Here is a 24,082-nt window from a genome sequence, read left to right on the forward strand (position 1 = left end):
TACCTCTTGAAGCTCATCAAGAGAATGCCAAGAGTGTGCAAAGCAGTCATCAAAGCAAAAGGTGGCTACTTTGAAGAACCTAGAATGTAAGACATAATTTCAGTTGTTTCACACTTTTTTGTTAAGTATATAATTCCACATGTGTTAATTCATAGCTTTGATGCCTTCAGTGTGAATTTACAATTTTCATAGTCATGAAAATACAGAAAAATCTTTAAATGAGAAGGTGTGTCCAAACTTTTGGTCTGTACTGTAATATTTGTCCAAATTTTATGCTAAGCGTCTCATATTTTTTCCTAATCCTCCAAAGAAGTATTGCTATTCAAATTTCATATATTCCAAATTGACGCACTTTAGCAACCTTTTTTATATACTGTATGTGGAGGCAGCTCCTCCCGGTATGCACTTAGGCTTCTTTCACACTAGCGTCGGGCTCGGTCCGTCGCCGTGCGTCGGGCCGAGGTCCCCGACGCTAGTGTTGTCCCCGCCGCACAACGGGGGCAGCGGATGCATTTTTCCAGCGCATTCGCTGCCCCATTGTGAGGTGCGGGGAAGTGCGGGGAGGTGGGGGCGGAGTTCCGGCCGCGCATGCGCGGTCGGAAAAAGCGGACCGTCGGGAGCAAAAAACGTTACTTGCTCCCGACGGTCCGCCACAGCACGGCGCAACCGTCGCAGGACGGTTGCGACGTGTGTCATTGCGTCGCAAATGCGTCGCTAATGTTAGTCAATGCTGAAAAAACGCATCCTGCAAGCACTTTTGCAGGATGCGTTTTTTCGGCAAAACGACGCATTTGCGACTTAATGCAGTTAACGCCAGTGTGAAAGTAGCCTTACTCACACTAGTCTGGAGGTGCCAGTCAGTTTTTTGTCTTTTCAGTAGGAGGTTTATCTTACCCCACAGCTGGAATCACAGCTACACTGCTGTATAAAGTCATCCATGCTGCTGCTTCCCAGTAAGTGTTTTATCTCACCCCACAGCTGTTTTACTGCACAGTGCTGCTATATCATGTCGTTCAAGCAGAGATCTTACAAAAAACAACACGGGGATGTGACAGCAAGCAGAGATCTGACAAAAAAACACAAGGATGTGACAGCAAGCAGAGATCTTACAAAAAACAACAATGGGATGTGACAGCAAGCAGAAATCTTACAAAAAACAACACAGGGATGTGACAGGAAGCAGAGATCTTACAAAAAACACAAGAATGTGACAGCAAGCAGAGATCTTACAGAAAACAGGGATGTGACAGCAAGCAGAGATCTTAGCAACACACAGGGATGTGACAGCAAGCAGGGATCTTACAAAAACACAGGGATATGACAGCAAGCAAAGATCTTACAAAAAACACAGGGATGTGACAGCAAGCAGGGATCTTACAAAAACACAGGGATATGACAGCAAGCAAAGATCTTACAAAAACACAGGGATATGACAGCAAGCAGAGATCTTACAAAAACACAGGGATGTGACAGCAAGCAGAGATCTTACAAAAAAACACAGGGATGTGACAGCAAGCAGAGATCTACAAAAACACAGGGATGAGACAGCAAGCAGAGATCTTTCAAAAAACACAGGGATGGGACAGCAAGCACAGATCTTACAAAAAAACACAGGGATGTGACAGCAGAGATCTTACAAAAAAACAGTGATGTGACAGCAAGCAGAGATCTTACAAAAAACACAGGGATGTGACAGCAAGCAGAGATCTTACAAAAAAAGGGATGAGACAGCAAGTAGAGATATTACAAAAAAACAGGGATGTGACAGCAAGCAGAGATCTTACAAAAAACACAGGGATGAGACAGCAAGCAGAGATCTTACAAAAACACAGGTAAGTGACAGCAAGCAGAGATCTTACAAAAACACGGGGATGTGACAGCAAGCAGAGATGTTACAAAAACACAGGGATGTGACAGCAAGCAGAGATCTTACAAAAACAGGGATGTGACAGCAAGGAGAGATCTTACAAAAACACGGATGTGACAGCAAGCAGGGATCTTACAAAAAACACAGGGATGTGACAGCAAGCAGGGATCTTACAAAAAACACAGGGATGTGACAGCAAGCAGAGATCTTACAAAAAACACAGGGATGTGACAGCAAGCAGAGATCTTACAAAAAACACAGGGATGTGACAGCAAGCAGAGATCTTACAAAAATACAGGGATGAGACAGCAAGCAGAGATCTTACAAAAACACAAGCAAGTGACAGCAAGCAGGGATCTTACAAAAACACGGGGATGTGACAGCAAGCAGAGATCTTACAAAAAAACACAGGGATGTGACAGCAAGCAGAGATCTTACAAAAAACACAGGAATGTGACAGCAAGCAGAGATCTTACAAAAACACGGGGATGTGACAGCAAGCAGAGATCTTACAAAAAACACAGGGATGTGACAGCAAGCAGAGATCTTACAAAAAACACAGGTAAGTGACAGCAAGCAGAGATCTTACAAAAACACGGGGATGTGACAGCAAGCAGAGATCTTACAAAAACACAGGGATGTGACAGCAAGCAGAGATCTTACAAAAACACAGGGATATGACAGCAAGCAGAGATCTTACAAAAAACACAGGTAAGTGACAGCAAGCAGAGATCTTACAAAAACACGGGGATGTGACAGCAAGCAGAGATCTTACAAAAAACACAGGGATGTGACAGCAAGCAGAGATCTTACAAAAAAACACAGGGATGTGACAGCAAGCAGAGATCTTACAAAAAACACAGGAATGTGACAGCAAGCAGAGATCTTACAAAAACACGGGGATGTGACAGCAAGCAGAGATCTTACAAAAACACAGGGATGTGACAGCAAGCAGAGATCTTACAAAAAACACAGGGATAAGACAGCAAGCAGAGATCTTACAAAAACACAGGGATGTGACAGCAAGCAGAGATCTTACAAAAAAACAGGGATGAGACAGCAAGCAGAGATCTTACAAAACACGGGGATGAGACAGCAAGCAGAGATCTTACAGAAAAACACAGGGATGTGACAGCAAGCAGAGATCTTACAAAAAACACAGGAATGTGACAGCAAGCAGAGATCTTACAAAAAAACACAGGGATGTGACAGCAAGCAGAGATCTTACAAAAACACGGATGTGACAGCAAGCAGAGATCTTACAAAAAACACAGATGTGACAGCAAGCAGAGATCTTACAAAAAAACACAGGGATGTGACAGCAAGCAGAGATCTTACAAAAAACACAGGAATGTGACAGCAAGCAGAGATCTTACAAAAACACGGGGATGTGACAGCAAGCAGAGATCTTACAAAAACACAGGGATGTGACAGCAAGCAGAGATCTTACAAAAAACACAGGGATAAGACAGCAAGCAGAGATCTTACAAAAACACAGGGATGTGACAGCAAGCAGAGATCTTACAAAAAAACAGGGATGAGACAGCAAGCAGAGATCTTACAAAACACGGGGATGAGACAGCAAGCAGAGATCTTACAGAAAAACACAGGGATGTGACAGCAAGCAGAGATCTTACAAAAAAACACAGGGATGTGACAGCAAGCAGAGATCTTACAAAAACACAGGGATATGACAGCAAGCAGAGATCTTACAAAAAACACAGGGATGTGACAGCAAGCAGAGATCTTACAAAAAACACAGGTAAGTGACAGCAAGCAGAGATCTTACAAAAACACGGGGATGTGACAGCAAGCAGAGATCTTACAAAAACACAGGGATGTGACAGCAAGCAGAGATCTTACAAAACACGGGGATGAGACAGCAAGCAGAGATCTTACAGAAAAACACAGGGATGTGACAGCAAGCAGAGATCTTACAAAAAACACAGGAATGTGACAGCAAGCAGAGATCTTACAAAAAAACACAGGGATGTGACAGCAAGCAGAGATCTTACAAAAACACAGGGATATGACAGCAAGCAGAGATCTTACAAAAAACACAGGGATGTGACAGCAAGCAGAGATCTTACAAAAACACGGATGTGACAGCAAGCAGAGATCTTACAAAAAAACACAGATGTGACAGCAAGCAGAGATCTTACAAAAAAACAGGGATGTGACAGCAAGCAGAGATCTTACAAAAAACACAGGAATGTGACAGCAAGCAGAGATCTTACAAAAACACGGGGATGTGACAGCAAGCAGAGATCTTACAAAAAACACAGGGATGTGACAGCAAGCAGAGATCTTACAAAAAACACAGGTAAGTGACAGCAAGCAGAGATCTTACAAAAACACGGGGATGTGACAGCAAGCAGAGATCTTACAAAAACACAGGGATGTGACAGCAAGCAGAGATCTTACAAAAACACAGGGATATGACAGCAAGCAGAGATCTTACAAAAAACACAGGGATGTGACAGCAAGCAGGGATCTTACAAAAAACACAGGGATGTGACAGCAAGCAGAGATCTTACAAAAAACAGGGATGAGACAGCAAGCATAGATCTTACAAAATCAACAGAGGTAAGTGACAGCAAGCAGAGATCTTACAAAAACACAGGGATGTGACAGCAAGCAGAGATCTTACAAAAAACACAGGTAAGTGACAGCAAGCAGAGATCTTACAAAAACACGGGGATGTGACAGCAAGCAGAGATCTTACAAAAAACACAGGGATGTGACAGCAAGCAGAGATCTTACAAAAAAACACAGGGATGTGACAGCAAGCAGAGATCTTACAAAAAACACAGGAATGTGACAGCAAGCAGAGATCTTACAAAAACACGGGGATGTGACAGCAAGCAGAGATCTTACAAAAACACAGGGATGTGACAGCAAGCAGAGATCTTACAAAAAACACAGGGATAAGACAGCAAGCAGAGATCTTACAAAAACACAGGGATGTGACAGCAAGCAGAGATCTTACAAAAAAACAGGGATGAGACAGCAAGCAGAGATCTTACAAAACACGGGGATGAGACAGCAAGCAGAGATCTTACAAAAACACAGGGATATGACAGCAAGCAGAGATCTTACAAAAAACACAGGGATGTGACAGCAAGCAGGGATCTTACAAAAAACACAGGGATGTGACAGCAAGCAGAGATCTTACAAAAAACACAGGGATGTGACAGCAAGCAGAGATCTTACAAAAAAACACAGGGATGTGACAGCAAGCAGAGATCTTACAAAAATACAGGGATGAGACAGCAAGCAGAGATCTTACAAAAACACAGGGATGTGACAGCAAGCAGCGATCTTACAAAAAACACAGGGATGAGACAGCAAGCAGAGATCTTACAAAAACACAGGGATGTGACAGCAAGCAGAGATCTTACAAAAACCACAGGGATGAGACAGCAAGCAGAGATCTTACAAAAACACAGGGATGTGACAGCAAGCAGAGATCTTACAAAAACACGGATGTGACAGCAAGCAGAGATCTTACAAAAAAAACATGTGACAGCAAGCAGAGATCTTACAAAAAAACACAGGGATGTGACAGCAAGCAGAGATCTTACAAAAAACACAGGAATGTGACAGCAAGCATAGATCTTACAAAAACACGGGGATGTGACAGCAAGCAGAGATCTTACAAAAACACAGGGATGTGACAGCAAGCAGAGATCTTACAAAAAAACACAGGGATGAGACAGCAAGCAGAGATCTTACAAAACACGGGGATGAGACAGCAAGCAGAGATCTTACAAAAACACAGGGATGTGGCAGCAAGCAGGGATCTTGCAAAAAACACGGTTAATGACAGCAAGCAGAGATCTTACAAAAAACAGGGATGAGACAGCAAGCATAGATCTTACAAAATCAACAGAGGTAAGTGACAGCAAGCAGAGATCTTACAAAAACACAGGGATGTGACAGCAAGCAGAGATCTTACAAAAAACACAGGGATGAGACAGCAAGCAGAGACCTTACAAAAAACACAGGTAAGTGACAGCAAGCAGAGATCTTACAAAAACACGGGGATGTGACAGCAAGCAGAGATCTTACAAAAAACACAGGGATGTGACAGCAAGCAGAGATCTTACAAAAAAACACAGGGATGTGACAGCAAGCAGAGATCTTACAAAAAACACAGGAATGTGACAGCAAGCAGAGATCTTACAAAAACACAGGGATGTGACAGCAAGCAGAGATCTTACAAAAAACAGGGATGAGACAGCAAGCATAGATCTTACAAAATCAACAGAGGTAAGTGACAGCAAGCAGAGATCTTACAAAAACACAGGGATGTGACAGCAAGCAGAGATCTTACAAAAAACACAGGGATGAGACAGCAAGCAGAGATCTTACAAAAAACACAGGTAAGTGACAGCAAGCAGAGATCTTACAAAAACACGGGGATGTGACAGCAAGCAGAGATCTTACAAAAAAACACAGGGATGTGACAGCAAGCAGAGATCTTACAAAAAACACAGGAATGTGACAGCAAGCAGAGATCTTACAAAAACACGGGGATGTGACAGCAAGCAGAGATCTTACAAAAACACAGGGATGTGACAGCAAGCAGAGATCTTACAAAACACAGGGATGTGACAGCAAGCAGAGATCTTACAAAAAACACAGGGATAAGACAGCAAGCAGAGATCTTACAAAAACACAGGGATGTGACAGCAAGCAGAGATCTTACAAAAAAACACAGGGATGAGACAGCAAGCAGAGATCTTACAAAACACGGGGATGAGACAGCAAGCAGAGATCTTACAAAAACACAGGGATGTGACAGCAAGCAGAGATCTTACAAAAACACGGAGATGTGACAGCAAGCAGAGATCTTACAAAAACACGGATGTGACAGCAAGCAGAGATCTTACAGAAAAACACAGGGATGTGACAGCAAGCAGAGATCTTACAAAAAACACAGGAATGTGACAGCAAGCAGAGATCTTACAAAACCACAGGGATGTGACAGCAAGCAGAGATCTTACAAAAACAACAGAGGTAAGTGACAGCAAGCAGAGATCTCACAAAAAACAGGGATGTGACAGCAGAGATCTTACAAAAACACAGGGATGTGACAGCAAGCAGAGATCTTACAAAAAAACAGGGATGAGACAGCAAGCAGAGATCTTACAAAAAAACACAGGGATGTGACAGCAAGCAGAGATCTTACAAAATACAGGTTCTTCTCAAAAAATTAGCATATAGTGTTAAATTTCATTATTTACCATAATGTAATGATTACAATTAAACTTTCATATATTATAGATTCATTATCCACCAACTGAAATTTGTCAGGTCTTTTATTGTTTTAATACTGATGATTTTGGCATACAACTCCTGATAACCCAAAAAACCAGTCTCAATAAATTAGCATATCAAGAAAAGGTTCTCTAAATGACCTATTACCCTAATCTTCTGAATGAACTAATTAACTCTAAACACATGCAAAAGATACCTGAGGCTTTTAAAAACTCCCTGCCTGGTTCATTACTCAAAACCCCCATCATGGGTAAGACTAGCGACCTGACAGATGTCAAGAAGGCCATCATTGACACCCTCAAGCAAGAGGGTAAGACCCAGAAATAAATTTCTCAACAAATAGGCTGTTCCCAGAGTGCTGTATCAAGGCACCTCAATGGTAAGTCTGTTGGAAGGAAACAATGTGGCAGAAAACGCTGTACAACGAGAAGAGGTGACCGGACCCTGAGGAAGATTGTGGAGAAGGACCGATTCCAGACCTTGGGGAACCTGAGGAAGCAGTGGACTGAGTCTGGTGTGGAAACATCCAGAGCCACCGTGCACAGGCGTGTGCAGGAAATGGGCTACAGGTGCCGCATTCCCCAGGTAAAGCCACTTTTGAACCATAAACAGCGGCAGAAGCGCCTGACCTGGGCTACAGAGAAGCAGCACTGGACTGTTGCTAAGTGGTCCCAAGTACTTTTTTCTGATGAAAGCAAATTTTGCATGTCATTCGGAAATCAAGGTGCCAGAGTCTGGAGGAAGACTGGGGAGAAGGAAATGCCAAAATGCCTGAAGTCCAGTGTCAAGTACCCACAGTCAGTGATGGTGTGGGGTGCCATGTCAGCTGCTGGTGTTGGTCCACTGTGTTTCATCAAGGGCAGGGTCAATGCAGCTAGCTATCAGGAGATTTTGGAGCACTTCATGCTTCCATGGGCTGAAAGGCTTTATGGAGATGAAGATTTCATTTTTCAGCACGACCTGGCACCTGCTCACAGTGCCAAAACCACTGGTAAATGGTTTACTGACCATGGTATTACTGTGCTCAATTGGCCTGCCAACTCTCCTGACCTGAACCCCATAGAGAATCTGTGGGATATTGTGAAGAGAAAGTTGAGAGACGCAAGACCCAACACTCTGGATGAGCTTAAGGCCGCTATTGAAGCATCCTGGGCCTCCATAACATCTCAGCAGTGTCACAGGCTGATTGCCTCCATGCCACGCCGCATTGAAGCAGTCATTTCTGCCAAAGGATTCCCGACCAAGTATTGAGTGCATAACTGAACATTATTATTTGATGGTTTTTTTGTTTGTTATTAAAAAACACTTTTATTTGATTGGACGGGTGAAATATGCTAATTTATTGAGACAGGTTTTTTGGGTTATCAGGAGTTGTAGGCCAAAATCATCAGTATTAAAACAATAAAAGACCTGACAAATTTCAGTTGGTGGATAATGAATCTATAATATATGAAAGTTTAATTGTAATCATTACATTATGGTAAATAATGAAATTTAACACTATATGCTAATTTTTTGAGAAGGACCTGTATAGTGTAACTGTTTTTTGCCCTCGCTGTTCAGGGATGAATCATTAGTTATAGAACGTCCCTCACAGTTTTACATTAACTTATCGCCGTTTGTGCAGAATTGTCCCTCTGCAGCCGGACTGTGACACCTTATGTAAAAATCCAGGCTCTGGGCCCGGCCTCACCCTGTGGGTGACACCTGAAACCTGCCCGGGTGACTAATGCCCTATGTATACAATACGGAGCCCCTCCAGCCAATGGAGGGACCAATATGGACGCCGCAGACCCCTCACATCCCCCACACACAGAGGAAATGCAGCGCACGGGACGGACAGGGTCAGCCATATACACATGGGATATTTTAAGCTGGGCTTAGGAGGGAGAGGGTTAATCTCGTGCCTTATCCCACTGACACTGGGAATACTCGGACAGCCACCTCCAGCAACGGCCACCATCAGCGACAGCCAATCACAGCGACGGCCACCACCAGCGACAGCCGACCATCAGTGACAGCCAACCACAGCAACGGCCACCAACAACGGCCACCATCAGTGACAGCCACAAACAGTGACAGCCAACCACAGCAACGGCCAACACCAGCAACGGCCACCATCAGTGACAGCCACAACCAGCGACTGCCACCATCGGTGACAGCCAACCACAGCAACGGCCACCACCAGCAACGGCCACAACTAGCGACAGCCACCATCAGTGATAGCCAACCACAGCAACGGCCACCACCAGCAACGGCCACCATCAGTGACAGCCACAACCAGCGACGGCCACCATCAGTGACAGCAGACCATAGCAACAGCCACCACCAGCAACGGCCACCATCAGTGACAGCCACCATCAGTGACAGCCAACCACAGCAAAGGCCAACACCAGCAAAGGCCACCACCAGCGACAGCCACCATCAGTGACAGCCAACCACAGCAACGGCCACCACCAGCGACGGCCACCATCAGTGACAGCCACCATCAGTGACAGCCAACCACAGCTACGGCCACCACCAGCAACCGCCACAACTAGCGACAGCCACCATCAGTGACAGCCAACCACAGCAACGGCCACCACCAGCAGCGGCCACCATCAGTGACAGCCACAAACAGCGACAGCCAAGCACAGCATCGGCCACCACCAGCAACGGCCACCATCAGTGACAGCCACAACCAGCGACCGCCACCATCAGTGACAGCCAACCACAGCAACGGCCACCACCAGCAACGGCCACAACTAGAGATAGCCACCATCAGTGACAGCCAACCACAGCAACGGCCACTATCAGTGACAGCCACAACCAGCGACAGCCACCATCAGTGACAGCCAACCACAGCAACGGCCACCACGAGCAACGGCCACAACTAGCGACAGCCACCATCAGTGACAGCCAACCACCAGCGACGGCCACCATCAGTGACAGCCACAACCAGCGACGGCCACCATCAGTGACAGCCAACCACAGCAACAGCCACCACCAGCAACGGCCACAACTAGCGACGGCCACCATCAGTGACAGCCAACCACAGCAACGGCCACCATCAGTGACAGCCACAACCAGCGACAGTCACAACCAGCGACAGTCACCATCAGTGACAGCCAACCACAGCAACGGCCACAACTAGCGACAGCCACTATCAGTGACAGCCAACCACAGCAACGGCCACCACCAGCGACGACCACCATCAGTGACAGCCACAACCAGCGACAGCCAACCACAGCAACGGCCACCACCAGCAACGGTCACCACCACCGACAGCCACCATCAGTGACAGCCGACCACCAGCAACGGCCACAACTAGCGACAGCCACCATCAGTGACAGCCAACCACAGCAACGGCCACCACCAACGACGGCCACTACCAGTGACAGCCACCATCAGTGACGGCCAACCACAGCAACGGCCACCACCAGTGACAGCCACCACCAGCAACAACTAGCGACAGTCATCATCAGTGACAGCCAACCACAGCAACGGCCACCACCAGCGACGGCCACCATCAGTGACAGCCACCATCAGTGACAGCCAACCACAGCAACGGCCACCACCAGTGACAGCCACCATCAGTGACAGCCAACCACAGCAACGGCCACCACCAGCAACAACTAGCGACAGTCATCATCAGTGACAGCCGACCACCAGCAACCGCCACAACTAGCGACAGCCACCATCAGTGACAGCCAACCACAGCAACGGCCACCACCAACGACGGCCACTACCAGTGACAGCCACCATCAGTGACGGCCAACCACAGCAACAGCCACCACCAGTGACAGCCAACCACAGCAACGGCCACCACCAGCAACGGCCACCATCAGTGACAGCCAACCACAGCAACGGCCACCACCAGCAACCGCCACAACTAGCGACAGCCACCATCAGTGACAGCCAACCACAGCAACGGCCACCACCAACGACGGCCACTACCAGTGACAGCCACCATCAGTGACGGCCAACCACAGCAACGGCCACCACCAGCGACCACCACCACCAGCGACAGCCAACCACAGCAACGGCCACCACCAGCAACGGCCACAACTAGCGACAGTCACTATCAGTGACAGCCAACCACAGCAACGGCCACCACCAGCGACGGCCACCATCAGTGACAGCCACAACCAGCGACGGCCACCATCAGCGACAGCCACCATTAGTGACAGCCAACCACAGCAACGGCCACCACCAGCAACGGTCACCACCAGCGACAGCCACCATCAGTGACAGCCGACCACCAGCAACCGCCACAACTAGCGACAGCCACCATCAGTGACAGCCAACCACAGCAACGGCCACCACCGACGGCCACCACCAGCGACAGCCACCACCAGCAACAACTAGCGACAGTCATCATCAGTGACAGCCAACCACAGCAACGGCCACCACCAGCGACGGCCACCATCAGTGACAGCCAACCACAGCAACGGCCACCACCAGTGACAGCCACCATCAGTGACAGCCAACCACAGCAACGGCCACCACCAGATACAGCAAACATTAGCGACGGCCACCATCAGTGACAGCCAACCACAGCAATGGCCACCATCAGCTCCGCCGCACCTCCTTCCCTATCACACCAGCAGCACTCTAAGGGGTGGAAGGTCTGGGACTTGTAGTTCTGCAGCTGGATGCCACAGTTATACCTATAGCATGACATCAGAGGGTCTGCAATGTCCGCAGCTGTCCCACAATATTCTTATCTGACCTCTCCTACTACAGGAAGGGAGCAGGATTAGAGGAGATATCCGGAAATCAGGAAACACTCGGGAGGATCCGCACGAGAGAAATACGACATCGTGTCACGGTACGCCCAGAACACCCAGTGACAGCGCTCCGCAGAAAGGAGATATATATATATATATATATATACACACACATGTCCAACAGCCGCTGTTTATATGCTTATCTATAGGAGGGGTCCGATGTCTCCGACTGATCATCTCAGAGGACGATCTGGGGGTCCAGAGAAAATTAATCTTCAGGAACGGCAGAGATGGAGGGGTCTGAGGGCAACCGGGAAATGCACAGATTCTACACTCTTTATTATTATCTGGCTTTGGCCAGTCTTACCTCTCCCGGTGGCTCCCTGATGGCGGACGTACCCTCCTGTGACTTGCGGGGGCTCATCGGTGGCCGCACCTTGCTCCTCCTCTGTATCCTCGTGCAGGGTCTCTAGAGGTAGTTGTGTTGGTGGCGATTGTGCTCGCTTGGCATATTGTGGGCTCCTGGGGGGACTGTCATGTCCCACGTGACAAGAAGGCAAGTCTAGTTTGGTTTGCTCCATAGCGGGGGCCGGCAGCTCGTCCGTGTGTCCGTTCATCAGCACAAAATCCACGGAAATAAGGTGATCACCACCAGCGAAGGTGAAACTCTGTCCTACGTCAGCAGCGACTTGGTCATTACATTCCCCAGACAGCGCCCGATTCCGATCCTCAGGCACCTTGTGTGGTTCTAAGACTTGTCTACTGAGACCACTCATATGGCCCGCGTTCTCTGCACCCGCCTTGCCCGTGTTTTCTGCACTCGCCACCTTGCCCGTGTTTTCTGCACCCACCGCCTTGCCCGTGTTTTCTGCACCCGCCACCTCAAACGCATTATCTGCACCCTCCACATTGTCTCTGATTTCAGCACCCACCACCCTGCCTGTGTTTTCTGTACCCTCTATTCTGGTCGTGTTTTCAGCACCCTCCTCCTTCTCCCCATTTTCTGCATCCTTCCCTCTGCCCGTGTTTTCAGGACCCATCACCTTGTGCTCATTTTCTAGACCCACCATACTGCCCATGTTTTCCACACCCTCCACCTTGCTCTGATTTTCCTCACCCATTACCTTGTCCCCATATTCTTCACCCTCTACCTTGCCCCCATATTCCGGACCAGCCACATTGCCCGCACCCATTACCTTGTCCCCATTTTCTTCACATATTACCTTGTCCCCATTTTCTTCAGCCATTACCTTGTCCCCATTTTCATCAGCCATTACCTTGTCCCCATATTCTGCACCCATTACCTTGTCACCATATTCCACAACCCCCACATTGCCCACACACATTACCTTGTCCCTATATTCTGCACCCATAACCTTGTCCCCATTTTCGGGACCAGCCACATTGCCCGCACCCATTATTTTGTCCCCATTTTCTGGACCCGCCACGTTGCCCGTGCCTCCTTGTGGAGGGTTGCTACCGTTTGGTAGCTGAGGCACCGTTTGGTCACTATCCTCCTCGTTGGGATGGTAAACAAAAGTTTGGGAAAGTTCTCGGTTAGGACGCTCCCCGTCCTCTATTCCGGGACTGTCATGTGTCCTCGAATGCTCTGGTCCATCTGTCGCCCCCCGGACATCCTCGGTGACATGTCTACAGCGGCTTCTGCTTTCCTCCTGGATAGATGACGATGTGCTATAATTATCCGGCTCTGGAGTCGGCCACTCGCAGCTCTTTCTGTCGTTATCTGTCTCCTTGATAACATTGTTTCCGGAATCCTCAGATAACGGCGACAACGAGTTATTTTCGAGATTAAAAATTTGCTGGAAACTCTTCATTCCATGGTCAACGGAGAAGCGAGTGCGGCCAGGAATGGAGTCAATGTCCACCAGGTCTATGGTCTCTGGATTTTGCACATGATATGTATCATGGTACGTCATTATCGCTCCCATGTTAGTCTCGGCGTCAGGTGCCTGTGCGCGGCTGTGGATGGATCTTTCCGCGCACCCGCCGCTGCTTACAATACGTAACGTCGGGCTATCCTTGGCTCTTTGGTGCGACTCGTGCTGGCTTTTGAAGTTTAAGGCTATGGACTGAGTTAATGAGCCCTTCTGAGGGCCGAGACGTGGCACCGTAATATCACGCAGCTCCACATAGTCTCCTTCAATCTCACTGGAGCAATCTGGTTTGGCTTCCAATGTAATAGCGGCTCCGGGGTCACAACTGGCGGATGGAGGGTCCAGAACAACTTCCTCATCTTGAACCATCAATTCTTCCACGGAAGGGTGGGTCAGACCCCGCTTTCCTTGGAAAAGAAATCTCTTTGAAAGGTCCACAACCTCCTCAATTGACGGCTTCTTCTCTACAAACTCCGGATGAACAATCAGATCCCATGACACCCGGTGGAGCTGACCGTCACCGGTCAGGAGAACGTTCTCCAGAGAGACCCCGATCCGATCAGAGTTGATGAATTCCAACCATTCCAGGGTGAAGATGGAAGTGTAGGACCCCTCCGGTAGCAACACCTCCTCCACGTTATGGTGGTCCTGGGCAAGACATTTTAGCACGATCCTCGGGGTCTTTCTCAAATAAGGCACCACTTGGAGGTAGAAGTCTCCCGGCTGGAGGAGCCGCCAGTCAATGGACGCCAGCTGCAGAACGACCTTGTCGTGGATACAGAGGGGCCACCCAGCATGTCGGAAGAGAAGACCACAATACTGTAACTGAAGAAAACGGAAAACATCAATGACAGGGGACCGTAGAGACGCGTGCTGACCACCCGCTGGAATCGTAGCCCCCTCATACTCACACATGCCTCCTGCTGCAATCCCTGCAGGATTCGCTTTGCCGGGATCAGAAAATCGATGAGATAACCGAGGCCATCTCCGCGGTAGGTCTTCTCCACGACATCCAGGACTTGGCACAGTAAGGTGGCAGCGGTGGACTCGAACGGATGGTAGAGGGAGGAGAGGGTCTTCTGGATGCAACTGTCCAAAGACTCAGAATCCTGCGGAGGGAGAGAAATGCGCAGCTGCTGAAGCCGTCTCCATTTACAGATCGTCCTTTACTCTCAGAATGAAAAATACAGTTATCCCCCCTTAGCCTTGACCTTTGGTGACAGCGGAGGCGCTGCATGGTTAAGTGTAGGCGCCCTGACTGCGGGGGCAGCACGGGGCAATGCTCTATGTGACGTGCCATGTTAGGGGGGGGGGGGGGGCTACCTGTCTGACGAGCTCGGGGGGATTATTTATGCAATATGGCAAATATAGAGTCAGCCCGGCCGCACCGCAAAGAAGCCAGCGAGTGATGGCAGCACACTTCACAAATCAGACACCGAATGAGGGAGGGGACGTCAGCGCCGCAACCATTGATGACTGACAGTCGCTCTCACACTGAGCCATGATGGAGGAAGAAAGCGAAAGTCAAGAGTCAGAAATCAGACACTGAACGGAGGAGGGGACGTCAGCACCGCGGCCATTAATGACTGACAGTCGCTCTCACACTGAGCCATAATGGAGCAAGAAAGCGAAAGTCAAGAGTCCGAAATCAGATACTGAATGGGGGAGGGGACGTCAGCGCCACGGCCATTAATGACTGACCGTCGCTCTCACACTGAGCCATAATGGAGCATGAAAGCGAAAGTCAAGAGTCCGACATCAGACACGGAACGGGGGGGAGGGGATGTCAGTGCCGTGGCCATTAATGACTGACAGTCGCTCTTACACTGAGCCATAATGGAGCAAGAAAGCGAAAGTCAAGAGTCCGACATCAGATCTACTAAGGAAACGTGCGAGACCAGGAGCAGAATGTAGCGCAGAATCGCAACGTGCAGGACACAAGTTCTGATCTCTACAGGGACGTCTCCATACAACTGAACACTATCAGGATCAATGGTCAGCACCACGAGGCGAGAATCCCACCAGGGATCACACACTCCAGAGCAGCGCTCACACAGTATACAGATACCGATCATACACTCCAGAGCAGCGCTCACACAGTATACAGATACCGATCACACACTCCAGAGCAGCACTCACACAGTATACAGATACCGATCACACACTCCAGAGCAGCGCTCACACAGTATACAGATACCGATCATACACTCCAGAGCAGCACTCACACAGTATACAGATACCGATCACACACTCCAGAGCAGCGCTCACACAGTATACAGATACCGATCACACACTCTAGAGCAGCGCTCACACAGTATACAGATACCGATCATACACTCCAGAGCAGCACTCACACAGTATACAGATACCGATCACACACTCCAGAGCAGCGCTCACACAGTATACAGATACCGATCACACACTCTAGAGCAGCGCTCACAGTATACAGACACCGATCACACACTCCAGAGCAGGCCTCACACAGTATAGACACCGATCACACACTGCAGAGCAGCGCTCAAACAGTATACAGAAACAGATCACACACTCCAGAGCAGCACTCACACAGTATACAGATGCCAATCACACACTCCAGAGCAGCACTCACGAAGTATACAGATACCGATCACATACTCCAGAGCAGCGCTCACAGTATACAGATACCGTTCACACACTCCAGATCAGCGCTCACACAGTATACAGATGCCAATCACACACTCCAGAGCAGCACTCACAAAGTATACAGACACCGATCACATACTCCAGAGCAGCGCTCACACAGTATACAGATACCGATCACACACTCCAGAGCAGCACTCACACAGTATACAAATACCAATCACAGACTCCAGAGCAGCGCTCACACAGTATACAGATACCGATCACACGCTACAGAGCAGCACTCACAGTATACAGAAACCGATCATAAACTCCAGAGCAGCGCTCACACAGTATACAGACACCGATCACACGCCAGAGCAGCACTCACAAAGTATACAGACACCGATCACATACTCCAGAGCAGCACTCACAAAGTATACAGACACCGATCACACACTCCAGAGCAGCGCTCACACAGTATACAGATATCGATCATACACACCAGAGCAGCGCTCACACAGTATACAGATACTGATCACTCCAGAGCAGCACTCACAAAATATCCAGACACCGATCACATACTCCAGAGCAGCGCTCACACAGTATACAGATGCCAATCACACACTCCAGAGCAGCACTCACAAAGTATACAGACACCGATCACATACTCCAGAGCAGCGCTCACACAGTATACAGATACCGATCACACACTCCAGAGCAGTGCTCACACAGTATACAGATACCAATCACACACTCCACAGCAGCGCTCACACAGTATACAGATACCGATCACACACTCCAGAGCAGCACTCACAGTATACAGAAACCGATCATAAACTCCAGAGCAGCGCTCACACAGTATACAGACACCGATCACACACGCCAGAGCAGCACTCACAAAGTATACAGACACCGATCACATACTCCAGAGCAGCACTCACAAAGTATACAGATACCGATCAAAAGCTCCAGAGCAGCGCTCACACAGTATACAGATACCGATCATACACTCCAGAGCAGTGCTCACACAGTATACAGATACTGATCACTCCAGAGCAGCGCTCACACAGTATACAGACACCGATCACACACTCCAGAGCAGCACTAACACAGTATACAGATACCGATCACACAGTCCAGAGCAGCACTCACAAAATATACAGACACCGATCACATACTCCAGAGCAGCGCTCACACAGTATACAGACACCGATCACACACTCCAGAGCAGCGCTCACACAGTATACAGATATCGATTACACACTCCAGAGCAGCACTCACAAAGTGTACAGTCACCGATCACACATGGCAGAGCAGCACTCACACAGTATACAGATACCGATCACACACTCCAGAGCCGCGCTCACACAATATACAGACACCGATCACACAGTATACAGATATCGATCACACTCCAGAGCAGCACTCACATAGTATACAGATACCGATCATACACTTCAGAGCAGCGCTCACACAGTATACAGATACCGATCACACACTCCAGAGCAGAACTCACACAGTATACAGATACCGATCACGCACTCCTGAGCAGCGCTCACACAGTATAAAGACACCGATCACACACTCCAGAGCAGCACTCACAAAGTATACAGATATCGATCACACACTCCAGAGCAGCACTCACAAAGTATACAGATACCGATCAAAAGCTCCAGAGCAGCGCTCACACAGTATACAGATACCGATCATACACTCCAGAGCAGTGCTCACACAGTATACAGATACTGATCACTCCAGAGCAGCACTCACAAAGTATACAGACACCGATCACATACTCCAGAGCAGCGCTCACACAGTATACAGACACCGATCACACACTCCAGAGCAGCACTAACACAGTATACAGATACCGATCACACAGTCCAGAGCAGCACTCACAAAATATACAGACACCGATCACATACTCCAGAGCAGCGCTCACAGTATACAGATACCGTTCACACACTCCAGAGCAGCGCTCACACAGTATAGACACCGATCTCACACTCCAGAGCAGCGCTCACACAGTATACAGACACCGATCACACACTCCAGAGCAGCGCTCACAAAGTATACAGATACCGATCACATACTCCAGAGCAGCACTCACTATTCTGCTGGTGCAGTTACTGTGTACAAACATTACTGGTCCGGAGTTACCTCCTTGCATTACACCCCAGAGCTGCACTCACTATTCTGCTGGTGCAGTCACTGTGTATATTCAGCATGTAACTCAGGATCAGTAATGTAATGTATGTACATAATGACTGCACCAGCAGAATAGTGAGTGCAGCTCTGGAGTATAATACAGGATGTAACTCAGGATCAGTAATGTAATGTATGTACACAGTGACTGCACCAGCAGAATAGTGAGTGCAGCTCTGGAGTATAATACAGGATGTAACTCAGGATCAGTAATGTAATGTATGTACACAGTGACTGCACCAGCAGAATAGTGAGTGCAGCTCTGGAGTATAATACAAGATGTAACTCAGGATCAGTAATGTAATGTATGTACACAGTGATTGCACCAGCAGAATAGTGAGTGCAGCTCTGGGGTATAATACAGGATGTAACTCAGGATCAGTAATGTAATGTATGTACACAGTGACTGCACCGGCAGAATAGTGAGTGCAGCTGTGGAGTATAATACAGGACAGGTAATGTTTTCCCTGTGATTATTCTGCCTGTATACTGTACTGCACAGGAGAAAGGTGAGTTAGGAGCAGACTGGAGTAGGACCACTGGCATTTCCTACGTCAGGAGTGAACAAAAGACCCATTTAATTAGCACAATAAACTGCCAATAGGACACGAGGGGCTTCCTGCAGACAGAGCCCGCCGCTCCCCGCCCGCACACAGCTATTAGGGCTTGTTTCCATTTGCGAGAAACACGTCCGTGTCTCGCATGTGGAAACCAAGCTCTGGTGCCGGCACTTGGGAGCGGAGCGTGCGGCCGTATAGCAACACATGGAGCCGCACGCTCCGCTCCACAGTGCCGGCGCCAGAGCTTGGTTTCCACATGCGAGACACGGACGTGTTTCTCGCAAATGGAAACAAGCCCTTAAATGCTCTTTGTTCCGCGCTGATCTCTTCATTCTACTTTATGAATGGAAAAAGCCGTAATGAGCGCAGCGTGGCGGCACAGTACAGCGACCACCTGAACGGTGCGATATGAGCGGGCTTCCTCCGGCCTCCACCCGCGGTGATCGGCGCACCTATCTATATCCGACATTTTACACCAGGCCCCACTGGCGTCGCTGGCTGCCATCTGTCCGGACCTCACTATACAGATGAAGTTTTTTCACGCCGATGAGCAGGAAGCGAAACATCAGAAAATGAAATACAGCTCAGCTGAATTCCCGCTATACAGGGCCCTGCACCCAACACACCGTCTTACTCAGCACCGATGCGCGTCAGTCACCTCCCGCCTTGTCTGTGCCCCCTATTCCCTGACAGGCTGTGACGGTCGTGAAAAGCTCAGCGAAACGTCACCTGGCGTCTGGCTGAATACCTGCCACATCTCGCACAGACGCCCCTTCTCGCTCAGGTATCGCTGGCGAGTTCCTGGTGTCCAGAGCAATAAAGCCGCCGTCTCCTCGTCACATTGTAGCAGAACACAAGTCCAGACAAGACACAATGTAACGAGCGGCAGTGAGACGTCTCAGTCTTGGGGGGCTAATATTACACCCGGGGGGGCCGAGCCGAGGATCTGTGACCGGAGACACAATCTCTGTACTAAGCAGATTTCCCCTGAAGTGATCCATTGTCCTCTTAATTTTGGAAATTTTCGAGAGAGTGAGAAAGTTCAGCTTCCCAGGGGCGTCCATAATCAGGAGGCGCATGAGAAACCTGCAGGGGGCGCCATCTGGGACACTACAACTCTCAGAAGTCTGCACACATGGGAGCTGTAGTATCATGACCGCTGGAGAACGTGAGATGGATCCGCGCTCTGGTCACACGCAGTATACCACAAAAAGCAGGTGATGTGGCCACCATGCTTTACACTGCAGGCTTCACTCAATACGGAGTTTAAACTTATGTTGTAATTGCTGAGATGCCGAGGAATAAACATCACTGCTATTCTATATATCAGCTCCATATTTATACAGTGCTGTATTCACACAGCTGCGTCTATAGCCAGATACCCCGCGCTCAGCCCCCGGTGTCCCCCCGCGGTGCAATGTCATATAGATCTGATCCCAGCCACAAAGTGAGCGGACATTCACCCGGCTCCCATAAAAACGGCCCATATCCTATTCCTGGCCCTGCAGACACCAAGGAGGGACACGAGGAGCCTCAGGGATTGCAGACAAGGCTCCGTATGTGGGGGAGCAGAGACCACCTTATACCCCCAGAACACCACAGGGGAGGCCAGAAATATGGAAAGTAAAACGTTCCCAGGAAATTATCCCTCTGAAATCCCAACTCTGAGGAAGAGCGGACAACACAGGAACCACAGACTGAGCCACCAAGGTCCACACAACCACCAGCACTCCCAGCATTCCTTAAAGGGAGTGTCCAATAAATACATAAACCTGCACTCACTATTCTGTCACTGTGTACTTACATTACATGACTGATCCTGTATTATACCCCAGAGCTGCACTCACTATTCTGCTGGTGCAGTCACTGTGTACATACATTACTGATCCTGAGTTACATCCTGTATTATACTCCAGAGCTGCACTCACTATTCTGCTGGTGCAGTCACTGTGTACATACATTACATTACTGATCCTGAGTTACATCCTGTATTATACCCCAGAGCTGCACTTACTATTCTGCTGGTGCAGACACTGTGTACATACATTATATTACTGATCCTGAGTTACATCCTGTATTATCCTCCAGAGCTGCACTCACTATTCTGCTGGTGCAGTCACTGTGTACATACATTACATTACTGATCCTGAGTTACCTTCTGTATTATACTCCAGAGCTGCACTCACTATTCTGCTGGTGCGGTCACTGTGTACATATAGTACAGACCAAAAGTTTGGACACACCTTCTCATTTAAAGATTTTTCTGTATTTTCATGACTATGAAAATTGTAAATTCACACTGAAGGCATCAAAACTATGAATTAACACATGTGGAATTATATACTTCACAAAAAAGTGTGAAACAACTGAAAATATGTCTTATATACTAGGTTCTTCAAAGTAGCCACCTTTTGCTTTGATGACTGCTTTGCACACTCTTGCCATTCTCTTGATGAGCTTCAAGAGGTAGTCACCGGGAATGGTTTTCACTTCACAGGTGTGCCCTGTCAAGTTTAATAAGTGGGATTTCTTGCCTTATAAATGGGGTTGGGACCATCAGTTGTGTTGTGCAGAAGTCTGGTGGATACACAGCTGATAGTCCTACTGAATAGACTGTTAGAATTTGTATTATGGCAAGAAAAAAGCAGCTAAGTAAAGAAAAACGAGTGGCCATCATTACTTTAAGAAATGAAGGTCAGTCAGTCTAAAAAAATTGGGAAAACTTTGAAAGTGTCCCCAAGTGCAGTGGCAAAAACCATCAAGCGCTACAAAGAAACTGGCTCACATGAGGACCGCCCCAGGAAAGGAAGACCAAGAGTCACCTCTGCTTCTGAGGATAAGTTTATCCGAGTCACCAGCCTCAGAAATCGCTGGTTAACAGCAGCTCAGATTAGAGACCAGGTCAATGCCACACAGAGCTCTAGCAGCAGACACATCTCTACATCAACTGTTAAGAGGAGACTTTGTGCAGCAAGCCTTCATGGTAAAATAGCTGCTAGGAAACCACTGCTAAGGACAGGCAACAAGCAGAACAAACTTGTTTGGGCTAAAGAACACAAGGAATGGACAATAAACCAGTGGAAATCTGTGCTTTGGTCTGATGAGTCCAAATTTGAGATCTTTGGTTCCAATCACCGTGTCTTTGTGTGACGCAGAAAAGGTGAACGGATGGACTCTACATGCCTGGTTCCCACCGCGAAGCATGGAGGAGGTGTGATGGTGTGGGGGTGCTTTGCTAGTGACACTGTTGGGGATTTATTCAAAATTGAAGGCATACTGAACCAGCATGGCTACCACAGCATCATGCAGCGGCATGCTGTTCCATCCGGTTTGCGTTTAGTTGGACCATCATTTATTTTTCAACAGGACAATGACCCCAAACCCACCTCCAGGCTGTGTAAGGGCTATTTGACCAAGAAAGAGAGTGACGGGGTGCTACACCAGATGACCTGATGGTTTGGGGTGAGCTGGACCGCAGAGTGAAGGCAAAAGGGCCAACAAGTGCTAAGCATCTCTGGGAACTCCTTCAAGATTGTTGGAAGACCGTGTCCGGTGACTACCTCTTGAAGCTCATCAAGAGAATGCCAAGAGTGTGCAAAGCAGTCATCAAAGCAAAAGGTGGCTACTTTGAAGAACCTAGAATATAAGACATATTTTCAGTTGTTTCACACTTTTTTGTTAAGTATATAATTCCACATGTGTTAATTCATAGTTTTGATGCCTTCAGTGTGAATTTACAATTTTCATAGTCTTGAAAATACAGAAAAATCTTTAAATGAGAAGGTGTGTCCAAACTTTTGGTCTGTACTGTACATTACATTACAGATCCTGTATTGTACCCCAGAGCTGCACTCACTATTCTGCTGGTGCAGTCACTGTGTACATACATTACATTACTGATCCTGAGTTACATCCTGTATTATACCCCAGAGCTGCACTCACTATTCTGCTGGTGCAGACACTGTGTACATACATTACATTACTGATCCTGAGATACCTCCTGTATTGTACCCCAGAGCTGCACTCACTATTCTGTCACTGTGTACATACATTACATTACAGATCCTGTATTGTACCCCAGAGCAGCACTCACTATTCTGCTGGTGCAGTCACTGTGTACATACATTACATTTACTGATCTTGAGTTACATCCTGTATTATACCCCAGAGCTGCACTCACTATTCTGCTGGTGCAGTCACTGTGTACATACATTATATTACTGATCCTGAGTTACATCCTGTATTATACCCCAGAGCTGCACTCACTATTCTGCTGGTGCAGTCACTGTGTACATACATTACATTACTGATCCTGAGTTACATCCTGTATTATACCCCAGAGCTGCTCTCACTATTCTGCTGGTGCAGTCACTGTGTACATACATTACAATCTATACCCCAGAGCTGTGGGTAGGTCTGACCGCTTTTATTTCCGTTTCTCCTGTTACATAATATTCTGCGCTCTAGTAGCGGATCGTCTATCTGCGCAGCCCGGATGGGACACAGCGCACAGGCGCAGCTTATCTGACCTTGAATCCCAGCTGGTTAATGACTCCATCCCTCTGGCAGATATACTGGATGCAGAAACTTCTCAGGAATGTGGGTGATAAAGGTGCAGAAATAGTGACATAATATAGAGGAAACATTTGATGTAATAGTGGCCCGAACATGGCCGACACTGCAGCCAAGCACAAGGACGCACCTGGCGGCACATTCATTAGCAGCATCAGCTGATATAAGACAGGTCGTATGTCAGGGGCAGACGTTACAAGATCGGAGACACTTATGTGACCCTTACTAATAAAAACCACCCTGCATTTACATGTCACACTTTAATCCATTCTGCCCCATCTGATAACTCCACACAGGACAACCACGACCATCCAGGACCACTGCGACCATCCTGGATCACCGCAACCATCTGGGAATACCCCAATCATATAGGGCTACCCCAATCATTCA

General features: G+C 48.1%; 1 protein-coding gene across 3 annotated transcripts in view; it reads right to left on the bottom strand.

Moving 5' to 3' along the window:
- PLEKHG4 (pleckstrin homology and RhoGEF domain containing G4) overlaps positions 1–24,082 on the bottom strand; it is an 80,989-nt gene that overhangs the window by 28,290 nt on the left and 28,617 nt on the right. The window contains exons 1-3 of one of the 3 annotated variants that reach the window (XM_077288765.1): positions 19,869–20,449; positions 14,666–14,863; positions 12,227–14,579 (exon numbers count right to left, since the gene is read on the bottom strand). In XM_077288765.1, coding sequence (XP_077144880.1) covers positions 12,227–14,579; positions 14,666–14,863; positions 19,869–19,877 — 2,560 coding nt within the window. In that variant the 5' untranslated portion in view covers positions 19,878–20,449. Of the gene's footprint in view, positions 1–12,226; positions 14,580–14,665; positions 14,864–19,868; positions 20,450–24,082 lie in introns of those variants that run through there. The other 2 variants (XM_077288763.1, XM_077288764.1) reach the window with 2 other exon arrangements.

This window comes from Ranitomeya variabilis, chromosome 2 (assembly GCF_051348905.1).
Source record: "Ranitomeya variabilis isolate aRanVar5 chromosome 2, aRanVar5.hap1, whole genome shotgun sequence".
In the NCBI taxonomy this organism is placed as follows: domain Eukaryota; kingdom Metazoa; phylum Chordata; class Amphibia; order Anura; family Dendrobatidae; genus Ranitomeya; species Ranitomeya variabilis.